Source organism: Herpailurus yagouaroundi, unplaced genomic scaffold (assembly GCF_014898765.1).
Source record: "Herpailurus yagouaroundi ecotype Mexico unplaced genomic scaffold, PumYag 387, whole genome shotgun sequence".
Lineage (NCBI taxonomy): Eukaryota > Metazoa > Chordata > Mammalia > Carnivora > Felidae > Herpailurus > Herpailurus yagouaroundi.
In genome coordinates this window covers 32,809-49,827 of record NW_024412604.1, presented here as the reverse complement: position 1 = coordinate 49,827, position 17,019 = coordinate 32,809, and the positions used below count along the sequence as shown (strand labels likewise).

Sequence of the window (17,019 nt, the reverse complement as noted above, 5' to 3'; positions counted from 1 at the left end):
CATGCTGTCTTGCAGGAGAGGAGGCCCTGAACGAGTACCTGCGGGTCAAGACAGTTACTTTTGAGTACTGAAGAAAGATGTCCTGAGAGAATGCCCCACTCTCTACGATGTGTCCTCGCCCTGCACAACCGGGCCTGCCCTCTCAAGGGGAGGCCTAGGCTGCTCCCCCAGAAGTCTCATGCTCTCACCCCCTCCCGAGTGCACAGCACCCCACTTGAGACACTGTTGGAAACCTTCCTGTCCACACTCTCTGTCCCTGCTGGGACAGCCCCACCCTTGCCCAATCACAGTGCCCTTTGTTTGGGTTAGAAATTGGCCCCAAGGCGAATAAAGGTTCTGACCAGTGGCAGCAGGACTTCCGTGTCTCTCCACTCCCTCTGTGGGTACCCCTGGTGACCCTGCAAGTCCTGGCACTCGAGTGGCATTGCCCAAGGAAGGTGTCCTGGGGAGAGGTGCAGGAGTAAAAAATGTTCATCAGCTTCAGCCTGAGAAGATGGATGCTGAGATGAAGCTAGGAGTGTGAGATATTTGTGGCATGATCCCTGGGAAATGCAGAGCAGAGGAAGAAGGATGGGCAGCAGAAGCGTCGTGCCGGGATGCAGCTGTCTCCCTGTGTTGCAGCAGCCTCCCTGGATGGGACAGGCCCTGCCCTGCCTGCCCAGCCCTCCACTTTGTTCACTCTTTCTCCTGTCACCCCGCAGGACTCTGGGGCCCTCCCTTCTGCACTCCCACTCCTGAGGGCACATTCACTTACCTGCTGTTGCCCCAGTTTACCCCACATGGCACTCTGCTCGGCATCCCACCCCTCCACCCCTACCCGGCTCTGCCCCTCTGAAGTTCCCCTCCTCCCCCTGCAAGTCCTGGCCATGCTGGGAGTGTCCTGGCCCAGCCTCTGCTCATCTGGAAGCATCTTCAGTCCTCCTCCTTTAGCCAAATCTGTCCCCCAGGACCTATGAAATCTGTCTCCCTCCCACAATGGGAGGTCCCTATGCCTGGCTACCTTCCATGATGGCTTCTCTTCCTTTCAGGACACACTTTTACAGAAGGCCCGTCCAGACTACCCTGGTAACAGTGAGTGGTAATAGTAGTGAGAAGCAGTAGTTCACTGAGTACTAACTGGAGGCATGGAGGTTCCAGGCCCTCACTATGTATTTATCTCATTTAATCCTTCCATTAGCCCAACTGCTTTTGTCCCCATTTATAAACAAGGAAATTGAGGCAGAGACATTTACTTGCCCAAGGTTACAAGACCACTTGAAATTGCATTCCCTCTAGTTTCTGAGTGAGAAGGACTCTGAAGCCCTTTCTGCCTACAGAGCAATTCACCCCTCTGAGAGCCCCTCAGTATTGAGTTCCTGACTCCCTCCATTGCTGGGGGTCACGCCCACTTGGATTTGCTCTTTGACAGGCTTTAGCTGCTGTGGTCTGGGGGGAGCAAGCTAATCTACTGGCTACTGCCCCCGTCTTGGGGTGGGGGTCCTCTACCTCCCCATGTCCGCTGTAGCCCAAGCAGGAAGTGGGCTCTTCTATCAACCCCCCATGTACCACTGCCAGGAGGCTGTAACTTCTCATAAGGGCTTCTTAGAGGGTCATGAAGAACTGACAACTCTTACTCCATGAGCCAACTCAGAACCCCGAAGCCCAGACCCATAGCCTTGAAGTGTAGGCCCCATGGGAGGCACTTGTACCCATTTCCCACCTGGCTGCTTGCAGCAGGGCCAGCTCACCCCACCACCAGAACTGTGGTCTCAATGCTCGTGCCCACAGAAGGGAAGAAATGTGTTGTTCACCTCAGCCTAGGCCTCTTGGACCCTGTTTCCTCCCTGGGAATTGATCGTGATGATTGATGGCAGAGAACCACTTCTCTGAGAGAAAACCTTCTCCCCCACCCGCTTATTTTAAGTTCATTTATTTATTTTGAGAGAGGGGGCATGAGTGTGTGAGTGGGGAAGGGGCAGAGAGAGAAGGGATCTTAAACAGAGACAGAGAACCCTAAGCAGGCTACACGCAGAGCCCAATGTAGGTTTCCATCCCACAAATTGTTGGATCATGAGCTAAAATCAAGAGTCAGATGTTCAACTGGTGTAGCCATTTAGGCATGCTGAGAAGAATTTTCCTGTCCCAAAGGGGTGCAGATCTGCCTTAACACACATCCAACAAGATGAGTCCCTTATCTTCCCCTTTCCCAGGTCCCCTTTGTTTCACCTCAAACAGCCCCAGGGCCAAGGGAGTCCAACTAATGCAGCCAGAAGCCTGCCCAGTGTCTGGCGGGGTCAGCCATGTCTTCCCTGCAAACAGCTCTTCACAGTAGAAGAGCAGGAAACATTTGGAGCGCAGGCTGATCCAAACCCAAATTGAGCCCAGAAACCTTCTTCTCCCCTCTTTAGACACACACACAGAGCTTGGTTTCAGCCAGGTCGCCCCACTACACTTCCATCTTGACACCTCTGGTTTGAATGTGCACAGCTGGGCTCCTACCTTTCTACCTTCTCCTCTCTTCAAGAATTCTTCTGAAACTATAAGGTAAGTACTTGAGAAAAACTACCCTGCTTTCCCTTCCTATGTACTTCTTTCCTATTGTGTCTCCTTTACATTTACATAGAACACTTCACTTCTGATGCTTCTGGTCACCAAATGGGGGGGGGGGGGTTCCCAATCAAGCAATTCTCTGTGACACCAGCTGCGTGTCCTACAATTTAACTCAACTGTCGACACTATCCATCACAGACAGTGTCAGATCCCACAGGTTAAGAGCTCAACTCCAAAATACGGTTCCAACCTACTTTAGATGTCAGTCACAAGTAGTAGGTGTCCAGGTTACCCACAACTTGTATCTGATTTGGCTATAAATTGGAGGTTCCCATGAGTCCCACTTTGAGTTACATTAATTTTCTAGAGCAGCTCACAGAACTTGGGAAACACATTTGCCACTTTAAGAAGGATATGATAAAGGATACAGATGAATAGCCAGATGAAGAGATGCATAGGGTGAGATCTGGGAGGGTCCTGAGCATGGGAGTTTCTGTATCTGTGGAGTTGGGGTGAGCCACAGTCCCCTCTCACACACAGTGTGGATGTCTTTACCAGGACTGGAAGCTCTCCAAAACCCATACTGCTGGGATTTTTATGGCCACTTCCTCACATAGTCATGACTCATCGTTAACTCCATTTCTAGCCACTCTTCCCTCTCTGGAGATTGGTTTGGTGGCGCAGGAGGGGGTGAAAATGCCAAGTTTCTAATCATGGCTTGGTCTCTTTGGTGATTGGCTGCCATCTGGGAGCCCACCCAGAGTTACCTCAATAGAATAAAAGATGCTCCTATGCCCTTCTCACTTGGGCAATTACAAGGGTTTGGGGAGCACTGTGTCAGGGTCAGAGACAAATATTAGCATTCTTATCACTTAGGAAATTACAAGGGTGTCAGGAGCTCTGTGCCAGGAACCATGGGCAGAGACAAGTACACATTTTCTATTATCTCACAGTAAGAATGGTAAGACTATCAGTTTATGCATTTCCATTCCTTTATCCCCTTCTTTCTTGAGTTCTAGAACCCCAAAGTTTGCATGGGTCCATGGCTGACCTGAAGAAAGACAGGGTTCCCAACCTCCTTTGCAGTTAGGTCTTGGTCATAGAACCAAGTCCAGTGGACAGAATGTGAGTAGAAGTGCTCACTCCAGAGACGTGCCCCTTAAAGCAGGGAGTCATGCTGTTGCTCTCCCTCTTTTCCTTCCCTTGGACTGGCTGGAAGCAGACCCAGGAAAGAGGGTGGTGGGCATTTTCAGACCATGCGGATATGGCACTACCTTTGGAGGGGGACGGAGCAGCACACAGTGGCAGACATCTGAATCCCCAACATCATGGAAGTGAATATGATCCAAGGTGACCTGCCAGCAGTCATTGGTACATGGGAGAAATAAACTTGTCTTTTTGTAATTTTAAATGCATTTATCTTTCCATGTTAAAGGCATTTAAGAAATATAATGAACAAAATGAAAATATGCATGTGTGAATAGGGCCAAGGAGGAACACAGCACAAAGATAAAATCAGGAGTGTGGTTAGTATCAAAACTGTGTTCTGTGAAATTTTATACCATTCTAAAGTTGGAGCACAATTTAGCTCAGAGCTTTCTAGCTGACAAGAGTGTGAGGAAACCTAATCTGTGGCCTAATTCACAATGTCCATGTGACAGAAGAAACAAACTAGTTTTTCTGGAGTACAGAAAGAAATCCATCTTTTATGTCCTGAAAATATGTTTTCTCATGTGATGACCACTTCCTTATACTATTTTATAATAGGGCGTTACGCTGCAGATGGCTGTTTCTTATGACCTTCCCCAAGGTAGCTGAGCACATGATGACTTACTGGAGGCACAAGCAACCCCGCTGGTAGCATGAAACACTACATATTCGTCCAACTACAGTGGGGTGGGGTGGGGAGGAGGACAGACCTTGGAGCCCACTGTAGCATTCTGTTGATCTGTCTTGATCCAAACATGATGAGCCAGAGGAAATGGGATTCACCAGAAGCCATTTCAGGCAGTGCCTTCTGTCATGCAGAAAAAATGTTCTGACTAGGTAAAAAGGGGCTGGTGGGGATTTTCAGGATCAGAAAATGGCCACAGGCTTGCTCTATGTAGTACAGGGAAGAAGATTTTTGAAGTGTGTGTAGGAATGAGGTGGCGAAGGAAGGAGGTAGACTTGGCAGGCAGGGGGAAAGGCAGGGAAGGTGATCCCTTGGTGGCCAAGGCAAAACGTCTTTGAGATATATCAGGGAATAGGTGGTGGAAATTCCTTTCCCTTCTCCCTCCAAGGTCAACAATTCCTCACTATTCCTGTGCTTTCCTGTGAACTTGCTCCTCTTGGGGAAACCCCAAAGAAGAGATGGTCTGTGTGCCCAAGGGGATACAGGCAGAGCAGAGTGCAAGAGCAAAGAATGTTCCAGAGAACATCTGGTTATATGAGTGCAAACTTAGGCACAAGGTTGTGTTGCATATCCATTGGTAATCCTCCAAAAGTGCCACTTCTCCCAAGGGAATGTGTAAGGTGCATTGGGCAGTGAGTCCCTGGCAGGTACTATAACCACAACCCTAGTGTTGTGGGGTCCACTGAGCTGGACCAAGGAGTGAAGTGTCCTTATAAACTGCGTTTCAAATGGGTAAAGGAGTTTAACAATAAATATATTAAGGGCATGAGGACACGCATCTCTCTACAAAGAGTATCACATTGAAAGCTTTCCTTCTGTCTAGTAAACAGTCTTGCCCAGAATACCCATGTGAGACCAATTCACTTGGAAACACAGTCTTGGTACATAGTAAACATTTGATAAGTACCTAGGAATGAATGACTTGGTAAACGTGTCTCATCCTGGCCTTACATGAGTTACTGAACTTGCTCTGGGCTTCAATACCCTCATCTGTAAAACCTCACAGTGTTTTGAAAATAGCCTAACACTCAGTGAGGACAAGATAAATGTTACCTTCCATATGATTCATGGAGTGGATTAAATCAATTGCAAGGTCTAGGTTATATTAAACTTGTATTTGTTCATTGAACAAGTGTTGAGTTCTAACTGAAAACAATGAAGGCAGAACACACAGCTTGTTTACTTCACTATTCCCAGTGCTTAGGACAGGCTTCATGTATAATAGGTGCTCAATAAATGTTGATTGACCAAATGAATAAATCTGTATGCTGATCATTCTAAATTCTCACTGCATTGGGTTATCTTGTGGAAAAAAAGATACATGACTACAATTCTTTTAAGAGGTAGTAAAGAACCTGACCAGATTTGTTCACTTTTGGAAAAACATGGAAGATCCAACAAGGAGTTACTTCTGTATCATTGATGATTGGCTAGCTTCACAACTCAATGAACTTGTTTCTTACTTATGCTCTGTGTCCATCATGGATGGTCAGGGACTCTGTTCCAGGGCTCCTTGGTCTAAGACATTGACATGTGCCATGACCAAGGGGGAAACACCCCGGTGAGTCTGTGTCAGCACTTAGATGCTCTCCACTGAAAGTGACACATCACTTCTGCTCCTAACCAACTGGCTCAGGCTAGCCACAGTGACCCATCCAACCCAGGGAACAGGAAGTTCAGTCTCCATGTGTCCAGAAGTGGGAAAACTGAGGATCAGTGGGCAGGATGAATCATTACCTCCAACAAGGCTCTCAGCTCAGACAAGGAAAGTTGTTTCTTTATTAAGAAATAGATAATTTTCATATCTATGTTCCAGTGCATAGGAAAAGATGAAAGTTGTATCATTCTTTCTGTAGAACTATCATGTCTCTAGTGTCCAAATATGACAACGACAGCATAAAACCAAATGAATAGAACAATCATAAAAATGGCGACATAGTTAATGTTTGCAATAACATGCTCATAAATTGAATTCATCTCTATAGAGAGAATAATTTCATTATAACCAAACTCTAGCATCCTAGGAATACAAGGATGGCTGAAAGGAAAATAGAATCCCCTCCACTGACAATGAAAGGGCATTTTCATGTACCTGTGTTCAAATCTACAGTCTGCCACTTAATAACTCTGACTTTGGAGAAGCATATAACCTCTCCAATCCTTAGTTTTTCACATCTGTAGAGTGCAATCTTCACCGTCCTTACTTCCCAGGGTAATTGTGAGGCTAAGACAATGAATATGAAGTGTTATTCAGCACCTGCTTGTGTGTGATGTCAGTGCTCAGTGCCAGCTGATTCTATTACTATTATTATTATCATGGCATTGAGTCAATAGCTGGTTCAGAACTTATGTATCTCTTTACTCCACAAATATATATTGAGCACCTATTATGTGCCACTTTCCAGAGGAAGTTTCTGCCCTCATGAAGCGTACATTCTAGTGGGCAAAAACCGAGGAAACCAACAAGCAAATGAGTCTAGTGTATACCATGGAGAAAAAAAATATGGAGAAAAAATACACTAGTGAGAGAATTGCAAATGCTGTCTGTGGGCGAGGGTGGGATGGGTGAGGCACTATTTGTACAGGGTGCTCAGGAAAGATCCTTCTGGTAAGGTGGGATCTGAGCAGAAATCCACAGGAAATGGGAATGAGGTAGGACACCATTCAATATGTGGTGCTGTTCCATCAGGAAATGGAGTTTAGGGGCACCCGGCTGGCTCAGTCAGTTGGGCACCCAACTTCAGCTCAGGTCATGATCACACAGATTGTGAGTTCAAGCCCCGAGTCAGGTTCTGTGTTAACAGCTCAGAGCCCAGAGCCTGCTTCAGATTCTGTGTCTCCCTCTTGCTCTGCCCCTCCCATGCTTATGCTCTGTCTCTCAATAATAAATAAATGTTAAATTTTTTTTTTTTATTTTAAGGATATGCAGCTTTCAGTCCCTCTCTGCTTGGAGCTACCTCCCACCCTATGAACAAGCTTGAGCCAGACTGGTAGAGATTAAGAGACACGTGGCCCAGCATTGGTCTGCATCTTACAGGTGAGGAGGCAGGCTTTCCTTAGGCTCTTGTGTCTGGTGAGTGGCTGACTTCTAGTCTTTTCCCCTTTGCCACCTGCTCTTCAAAGTGAAGTCAGCAAAACTTGTGGGACTATTTTTACTGGCAGATGCAGTGAAATTAGCCCTCCTTCTGGGGCCCTGAGGCTTCTTCCCAGTAGCCCAGGGGTTGTTTTTGAGGTTCCTATAACCCTTGAGGTGTCAGCAGCTTCGTGTTCTATCCTCCTTTGTGGGGCTATTCCCTCCTGCGTCCCCAGGCTGTCAGGGGCCTGGATGTGAGCCCAGTTGCTGTGACATTCCTACCCGGAGGGAAAACCAGCAGCTTCACTGAGGCACACCTGAGTCCATGCCCCTACCGGGGCACTGTAAGTCTGCTTGCATGAATCTCAACAAAGACAAGAACGTCTCTGGCTGTTAAGCCATTTTGGGGGTGGAGAAGACTCCTGGGTCTGCTGAAGGGAGGTTTTCTAACAGAGGCATGATCATCCCTCACATTGTAAGTCCAGCACTGCCAGACACTCTCTAGGGGCAAGTCTCAGTTTCCTCATTGGAAAATGGGAATGGTAATGTCTGTTCTGCCTGCCCCCAGGTCTGTTCACAATGATTCAATGATGTCATGGATGTAAGCATGTGTTGGAAAGTCCTAGTAAAGTGCAAGGTGCTATTTCCATTATAGCATGAACAGTGTTTTTAAGTTTTTAAATTTACTTTGAGAGAGGGGGAGTGAGAGCACGAACAGGGGAGGGGCAGAGGGAGAGGAAGAGAGAGCGACTCCCAAGCAGGTTCTGTGCTGTCAGTGTAGAGCCCAACGTGGGGCTCGAACTCACAAACCATGAAATGATGACCTGAGCCAAAATCAAGAGTTGAACGCTTAACTGACCGAGCATAAATATTTTTGTTCATGTTTATGCAAATTACAAGAGGGTTTTGAGTAGTGGCGCTGTCTTCCTTCCTGGCAGCTCTCGACACAAGGGTGATGGTCCGGGCCTAGGGCAGAGAGAACTGCTGCAGTCCTGTCCCACCTTGAGGCCCGTGTGCTTCACCCTGCTGTCACTGAGTCATGGGGTCATGGATTTGGCAGGACCAACAATAACAATAGCTCACTTCTCCATGTGTGCATGAAGCCCAGGAATGGCCTTTGGGTGTGGGTGGGCAGGCTGGGGTGGAGGGCAACTAAACCAGCCCTGGATTATTCAGCATGCCAAGCAGGGGTGGTGAGGGGCAGGCCCTGATTTTAAGATATCTTCCTCACCAGACAACAGATTTCTTACTTGGAATTTTATAGTTTCCTGTGTAAATTTGATTATAAACTTAATACCAAAGAGCAGCTAATTCAGTCAGTAGTCATCTTTGAGCCAGAACACTAGATGAATCGGAGCCTCCCCCTATTTATAAAGCACTCATCCGTTCATGCCTTCATTCTCTTGTTCCCTTGTGTGATAGAGGCAACTTGGTTGATGGAATGGAAAATGTCATCTTTAGATTTGATTGGAATGGAGTTTGAATTCTGGCTATGCCTCTCAGGGCTGTGACCTCCAGCAAGTGGAGGAACTCTTTAGGACCTCAGTTCCCTCATCCATATAAAAGGTAGGAGATATTCCCCTCACAGGCTTGATCCAGAGGTCAGCACTGATTTGCAGATGGCAATCTGCACCTGGAGTAAGTGGCTGGCAGGCACCCTTTGCCCTCTATCATTGCAACGTTTTATTCTGCAATCAGCAAATGTCTTTCCAGTGCTGCAGATGTCCCCGCCACTGCCCCACTCAGGTTCCACCTCCAGCCCCGGGCACACCTGCCTGACTTCTTTTTTTTTTTTTTTTTTTTTTAATTTTTTTTCAACGTTTTTTATTTATTTTTGGGACAAAGAGAGACAGAGCATGAACGGGGGAGGGGCAGAGAGAGAGGGAGACACAGAATCGGAAACAGGCTCCAGGCTCTGAGCCATCAGCCCAGAGCCTGATGCGGGGCTCGAACTCACGGACCACGAGATCGTGACCTGGCTGAAGTCGGACGCTTAACCGACTGCGCCACCCAGGCGCCCCATGCCTGACTTCTTAATGTGGGCCCGCAGCAATTCCCAGGAAAGCCTTCTCTGCCGTGGGAGCCACTTGGCCCACCTTGCCTGACAGTCCATCAGGCCTGAAGGACCAGGGCACTATTGTCCCCTGGAAGTAGTCCTCATGTAAGGATAGGTGGGAGTTAGGATTTGTACACCCTTCAGGGGCAATATCTCCGAGGCTCCCAGAATTCCAGGCAGGACTGAGCTCCAGATGCCCACGGAGGTAACTTGCTTGGTAACGAAACTTCATTGGCTGCCCTCCTTTCCCTGCTTCACCTCCTCCCTCTCCCACCAACGTTTTCTGGGATCATCTCCCAGATAAACTCCTTGCACTTGAATCCTCATCTCAAGGTCACTTCTGGGGGCTGGGAGTGGGGGCAACCTAAAGCAAGTGTCTGCTATGTACTAGTAGAGATGTTCAGAGATGAACAGACAGAGTCTCTTCCCTTGGGGAATCCACAGTCTGAGAGGCAAAAATATCCCACCTAATATAGCACAATGACATAGTTAAGAGGTGTTGGGGGATTCCAAGGAAAGAGGCTGAGGGGCATGTGCTTGACACTTCCCAGGGGAGGACAAGCCTGAGCAGAGGCTAAGGGAGTCATTGCAGAGGGCAACCACTGCAGGGCAGGACCAGGTAGGAGGCTGACCTTGCTGCAAGGTGTGGTCTCTGAAAGGATGGCTGAGTGGCAGCACAGGTGTTGGTGGGATTGTGGAAAGAAGGTGAGGTTCCTAAACTCCAAAGTGATTTGTAGTACCTATAGTATGTCTTTGTGGGGTCAGTCTGTGAGGCCGGGCGATGGCCCTCCAGTCTGGGCAGTGGGGCAGTCAGGGCTTGGCCAGCCCATCATCTGGGCCTCTGAGACTGTGGGGGACAGTGCAGCGGTGGAGCAGGGGGCTAGGAAGGATTTGAACTGGGGCTGCTGCCTCCAGGCTGAAGGCTATTTGGGGAAGACAAGGACTGGTTGGGAACGAAGGATGCTCTGCTGTGGCAGAGCAACAGCAGGAAACTGGAACAGGCATGAGAAAGCTGTGGGCAGGGTAAGGCCCTCCTTGTGCCCCAAGCCTGCTACAACGGTCCATCCATGTGCCTAGAACCACCCCTGCTTGTGATTTGTCCTGTTAGAACATTAATAGTAACAGTAAACATAGTAGCAGGAAACATGAATTGAACCCTTGCTACATGTGAGGCACTAGATGTGAGGACTTTACATGGATTGCTTCCTGTCATCCTCAACCTTTTGAGGTAGGTACTAACATTAACTCCACTTTACAGATGAGAAAACTGAGGTTCACATCTTTCCTAAGCTCAGCTTGTGAAATTTTTTTTAAACTTAAAAAATGTTTATTTATTTTTGAGAGAGAGAGAGAGAGCAAGGCAGGGGCAGAGACAGAGTTAGACACAGAATCCAAAGCAGGCTCCAGGCTCCAAGCTGTCAGCACAGAGCCTGATGTGGGGCTCGAAGTCAGGAATCATGAGATCATGACCTGAGCTGAAGTCAGCCGCTTAACCGACTTAGCCACCCAAGAGCCCCTTAAACTTTTCAAAAAATGTTTATTTACTTTTGAGAGAGGGGAGGGGGAATGAGCAGGGGAGGGGCAGAGAGAGGGGGAGACAGAGAATCCCAAGCAGTCTCTGCCTTGTCAGCACAGAGCCTGATGAGAGGCTCGAACTCACGATTGTGAGATCATGACCTGAGCCAAAGTTGGAAGCTCAAACGACTGAGCCACCCAGGTGCCCCTCATTTAACCTTTATAACATCCTTATAGGTATTATCCTCAAGTACGGTCACATTGCGAGTTAGGACTTTAATATACAAATTCAGGGTAGGGAACAACACAACTCGGTCCATAATATCTGCCAACATTTTATCATTTACAAATGTCTTTTGTGTCTATATATCTTAAATTTCCATCCCAGGACTACAGTTTTGGTGTAGTATCTCTTTGTAAAGCTACTCACTGCCAAAAGTTCAGCCAGGCCTGTGGACTCCTAAGGCAGCATTCTGGGCACTTCTAGATGCCTGTTAGTGAGGGGGAAAGAATGGGGCATGAGCTAGTTTGCAGGATTTGGTGCACACTGCCGGCCACTTACCAAGGCCCTGAAGAATGGGTCCTGTGTCCGGGTATTGCAATTGTCCTTTGGAACTTGGCTGGGGCTGCCCCCTTTGCAAGAGTGCTACATTCTCCCTGTGGTTTCTTTACTACTGAAGTCAACTGTTAGTTGCCATTTATCCTCATGCTTTTGATGGTTTATTTTTCTTGCATTAGAGGTAAGTAGAAAATAAAATGTTTCTTATACTCATAAGTATATTGACACAAGATAAGCCCACCTTAAAATTTACAGGGCAAGATTACAAACAGGGGCCCACAGGGGCACCTGGGTGGATCAGTTAAGCATCTGGCTTCGGCTCAGGTTCCTGGGTTCAAGCCCCACATCGGGCTCCGTGCTGACAGCTCAGAGCCTGGAGCCTGCTTTACATTCTGTGTCTCCCTCTCTCTCTGCCCCTCTCCTGCTCATGCTCTGTCTCTCAAAAATAAAAGTAAAAAAAAAAAAGTTAAAAAAAACACAAATGGGGGCCCCACAAACCATATGTTTAACTACATATGCAAGGAAAACATAGCTGTAAAATAGAGTCTATTCTGTTTTCTGGCCTTGACAAATGTACTTCCATAGCAACTTGGGAGGTCAGGTTCAAATGTAGAATTCTTGGATTCTTGTATAAAGACACAGGTCATGCCCCACAACTGGTTCATTCTCTGGGGCACTGATCTGAGTATATATCCTAGCAGTGGGCTTGGAGCCATTCAGAATTCCCAGGACTGGGAGCTGGAGCATTGTCTGGAAAGTTTAGGGCAGGATTACTGGCTACCAGTAGACATGAATCCTCTTTCCTTGGGGAGGGCAGGAGGTGCCAGAGGATGGCTGGCCCCCGGAAGCCTAGGTGGGTAAGGAGGTGTGCAGGCAGTACCCAACCCAGATATAGGACAGGACACCTGCTGAAAATCAGGGTGTCTATAAACCTGTAGAATATATATATATATATATCTTTGTGTTTAACATGCAGATTTGTCTTTTGCTGAAATAATATAACATAGGACTAAATCTTGTTAAATATCTAGCATTCACATGCCCTTGTGTTTCCATTCCTTTTGGACTTTCGTCTGGTTCCACTGATGTTCCGGCTCTGTGGTCATGAACAGGTTTCTTGCAAAAACCATGAGGATGAACTTTGCCTGAGGCTGTGTCCCCCCAAAATCTTTCATCCCTCTTTAGATGTTGGTCAGAAGAGGCCAACAGTTAAGACTGTTTTGAGTCAATTAGGAAAAATAGAACTGGACTGGGTATTGCTAACTTTGTTGGGTGTGATACTGGTATTATTGAGGATGTTTGAAAAAAAAAAAAAAACCTTAATGATTGGAGAAACATGCTCAAGAATTTAAAGGTGAAATATGTCTGCCAGAATGCTTTAAAACTACTCCAGGAAAAAAAAAAGTGTGTGTGTAGGGGGAGGGATATAGATGGGGGAAAAAAGGGGCAAGATGCAGACCATAATGGAAGCTGGCCTATTGGTTTGTGGGACCATTTTATTATTCTACTTTTGGCGTGAGTGAACATTTCTCATAATAAAGAAGTTAAAACACAAGAACAAAACGCTGTCCTGGAGAGCTGATGGAGCTCTGGCTGCAGGCGAAGCAGCTGTTCCTTAAGAATGGCCAGTCTTGGGGCGCCTGGGTGGCGCAGTCGGTTAAGCGTCCGACTTCAGCCAGGTCACGATCTCGCGGTCCGTGAGTTCGAGCCCCGCGTCGGGCTCTGGGCTGATGGCTCAGAGCCTGGAGCCTGTTTCCGATTCTGTGTCTCCCTCTCTCTCTGCCCCTCCCCTGTTCATGCTCTGTCTCTCTCTGTCCCAAAAATAAATAAACGTTGAAAAAATAAAAATTAAAAAAAAAAAAAAAAAAAAAAAAAGAAAGGCCAGTCTTCACACACCCTTTACAGACGGGATCCTCAAGCCCCCTTTCCTCCTGGGTGGTTTTACAGCCCTAGACTCGGTTTCCTTCTTTGTAAACCAGGCCTCAGCACACGACTTCCCCCTAAGGGCTGTTTCGAGCATTAACTGCAGCAAAGGAGGAGAGGAGCTTGGCACGCTCAGGAAACAATCGGGTTTACAGCCCAGAAAGACTTCTGGCTCCACGTGTCCCCACCACAAAGGCCAAGCTCCAGGGTCCCGGGGGCAGAGTCTGCGTGGCCCTGACTTCTGGCGCGCTCTGGGTTGAGCAGCGAGACCTTGGAGCTGGGGACACCCCCTCCCCACCTCCCCTGGGGCCCTGGGCGACAGGGCCCCGCCTCCAGGTAGCCCCGCCCAGTCCCCGCCCCGTCACGCTTTCGCCGGGTCCTGAAACCGCCAGGCAAGTTGGCCTGAAGATCTGGCGTTCCCTGTTTCCTCATCGAGCCCTCCTCTTGGCCCGCGCGCCTTCTGCTCCCCTCCTGCACGCTGCTGCCCGGGAGGGGATCGGGTAAACATGGCGCTGCGCCCCAAGCGGGCCTGGGCAGGGGTGCGGGAAGTCTGGGGTAAAGCGGCGATGGAGTCCAAAGGGGGCTGTCTGGGTGTGTGGAGATGTCACACTGAGGAGGCCCGGCCCTGGGGAAGCGCTGGGGTTGGGGCGCAGAATGGGGGATGAGCAGTAGAGGGAGTAAACCCAGGGCCTTTGGAGGGGGACCTCGGGACGCGGTGGGGCACACCTGGAAAGTCCGGGGCCTGGGCAACGCAGAAGAGGACGTGAACCCAGAGCTGGGGGAGTCCGGTGGGACGCCAGGGGCCTGCAAATAGGCGAAAGTAAGGGAAAACGGGAAGGGGAAAGAGAAAGTGGTCCCAGAGGGGCCTCGGGCAGAGGGGGCGCCTGGGGAGGTATCCAGGTAAGGGCCCAGGGTCCGTCATCCAGGACCTGGGATGGAGGGAGACAAACCCAGGGCCCAAGGCGGGTTTGGTGTCCGGGGGAGGGGGGGGGGCAGAGGGGAGGGGAATCCAGACTGAGGGTTGGGCAAGTCTTCAGGTATTTCTGAGGCTCTCTCTCCTGCATAGCCAGTATCTTGGCTTACTAGGCCTGATGTCCCCCCACCTACGTATCAGAAACTACCCAGGTGGGTATTCCAGCTGATTCTGATGCAGCTATAATTTAAGAGGCACTGGTCTGAAACATTAGAGCTTTGAGGGATTTGAAGTGGGAGAACCAGCCATGTGTCCTGTGATGCAAGTGCATTATTACATTTAATCTTCACAGCCTTGTGAAGTTGGTGCTCTTGTCCCCATTTAACAGACAAGGCACAGAAATTTCACTTTTCCAAGGACCAGTATCTAGATAGAGGAAGAGCTGGGATTCAGACCCTCAAGGTAGGCTCCAGGGTGCTCCCACTGAACCAGGTCTCCTGTAAAGTCCAGAGGTAGTTTGGCCTCACAGCAGGTAGTGGGCAGCTGAGTGGAGCTGATCGGTTCCAGCATTTTGGCTGTGCAGTGAAGAGTTAGGACTGGCCTTGTCTCTTGCCTTGGGGTGAGCACTAGTTTGTATGAGGTACTGGTGACCAGGTCTCAGACCTGATGTGTTGGCCCCAGGGTGCCCAAAGGCCCTAGATTCAAGGCCAGCTTCTCCCTGACTCATGGGGAGGCTCCGCATCAGTGTCCTCCTCAGTCTGATGGGTACAGACTCCCCAGGAGGCATCTGCAAGAGCAATGACCTTACAGATTCCTGTGACTGGCAGCCAGGTGGGCCCAGGTCCCCCTGCCCAGCCCTTCTCAAGGCCTGCGCCCGAGGAAGGGGCTCCAAGCACACAGGCTGTGCAGGGCTCTCACTCCACACTCTGACACCTTGGCAGAGTCTGACACCTTAGTACTTCTTTGTTGTGGGGGCCTGTCCTGGGGCACCGCCTCCATATTGTGTCCTCTGGGGGAAAGGCTGGGTGGGAACCTCTGCCCTGGAGTCAGTGCCACCCCCCCCCAGGTCTCCCCCTGGGGGCTACAGGACAGGGTTTTCCTGCGTCCACAGCCCACTCTCCCGACAGAGGCCGCCTTCACCAGCAGGCCTGTCCTTCAGGACCTGGTGTGTTCATCTGTACTCATTTCTGTCGATGCAAATGACATCTGAACACATTCTCCTTCTGACACACCCCCATGTTCCCAAGGAAGCTGAGTGCCCTTGACTACCATCCACAGGGTTGTGAGGTCCCTGCTGGGGGATCACGGAGGCCCCACACTGTAAGGGGCACAGGGTAGGTGGGAATGCGTGCTGGGTGCTGACCACACTGGGCCTCTGGTGCACATTTGATGAGTTTAGAGGGCATTCTTCAGTGTGCTTCCCTCACACAAATTTCTTCTGGAACTGTTCTGTGTGGTCCTCATAGCTCTGCCCTACACCTTGAGAGGAGGCCTCTTTCTTAGCAGTCAGGGAACCCTTCAGTTTAGCTCGGCTGCTGGCACTTGCCTCCTGGTGCCTACCTGGTTTCTTGGCATATTTGGAAACTCATTTGTATTCTGTCTGAATCCCACCGCCATGAGTGAGTCATCCAGAGGGTTTTACTCATTTTGGGAGGAGAGAACGAAGCTTTGTGGTTCATGCTTCTCTAATTGTCTAGTGTTTGTGAATGCTTTTGGGCCTCTTTTTTTAATGTTTATTTTTGAGAGAGAGAGACAGATGGAGCACGAGCAGGGGAGGGGCAAAGAGGGAGGGAGACACAGAATGTGAAGCAGGCTCCAGGCTCCGAGCCTTCAGCACACAGCCCGACCTGGGGCTTGAACTCATAGCTGTGAGACCATGACTTGAGCTGAAGTCAGACACTTAGCATACTGAGCCACCCAGCCTCCCCATTGGGCCTCTTTTTAATTGGTTATCTTGTCTGATCTGTGCCCTTCAGCCGGTGAGCCTTCCCGCTCCCTGGTTATCCTGTGACTGTGGTGATGGGTGATTTCTCCTGCCCTTCCTCTGGTTCCTGCTTTTCCCAGCGCTGTCTTGACTTTTCCACTCCTTCCTGCTTACATGCGTGAGTCTTCCTGAAGTGAAGCAGTTGTGATTAAGTTGTCAAAAGCAGCTGACTAAAGTCAACAAAGGAAGGATTCTCTGGTAGGCTGTATCTCATCCTTTGCTGACTTTAATTAGTGAATGATTTTGTCTGCTGATTTATTTTGTTCATTATTGGCTTTATACATTTTGTATTAATTTAACTTTTCTGTTTTAATATCACAATGAACTCATGGTCCTTTGCAGACTCAACTTGTGAAGTGGTAACTATACTATATTATTATTAGATGCTGAAGTTGTCACCGATTGACAGTGGTAGTCTGTTTACAATTTTGTTCCTCTGTCATTTTAGTCCCTCCTCTGACACCTTTGAAAGCATCTTATTTTCTAGCAACCCCAGAGGGTTCCAGAGCCGTCTCATCTTTTCTCCTACCCCAAGTTATGGGATTCATTGTCCTCCAAGAGTCCTGTTTTGAG

General features: G+C 48.9%; 1 protein-coding gene and 1 long non-coding RNA gene across 4 annotated transcripts in view; both read left to right on the top strand.

The window, feature by feature from the left end:
• Positions 1-355, top strand: part of ALDH1L1 (aldehyde dehydrogenase 1 family member L1) — a 128,048-nt gene extending 127,693 nt beyond the window's left edge. For all 3 annotated transcript variants that reach the window (XM_040463289.1, XM_040463288.1, XM_040463290.1), the window contains exon 23: positions 16-355. In XM_040463289.1, coding sequence (XP_040319223.1) covers positions 16-71 — 56 coding nt within the window. In that variant the 3' untranslated portion in view covers positions 72-355. The remainder of the gene's footprint in view (positions 1-15) is intronic.
• A 13,156-nt stretch (positions 356-13,511) lies between these two features.
• The window catches only part of LOC121022266 (uncharacterized), a 30,706-nt gene continuing 27,198 nt past the window's right edge, over positions 13,512-17,019 (top strand). The window contains exon 1 of the long non-coding RNA XR_005786879.1: positions 13,512-14,049. This is a non-coding gene — a long non-coding RNA (uncharacterized LOC121022266). The remainder of the gene's footprint in view (positions 14,050-17,019) is intronic.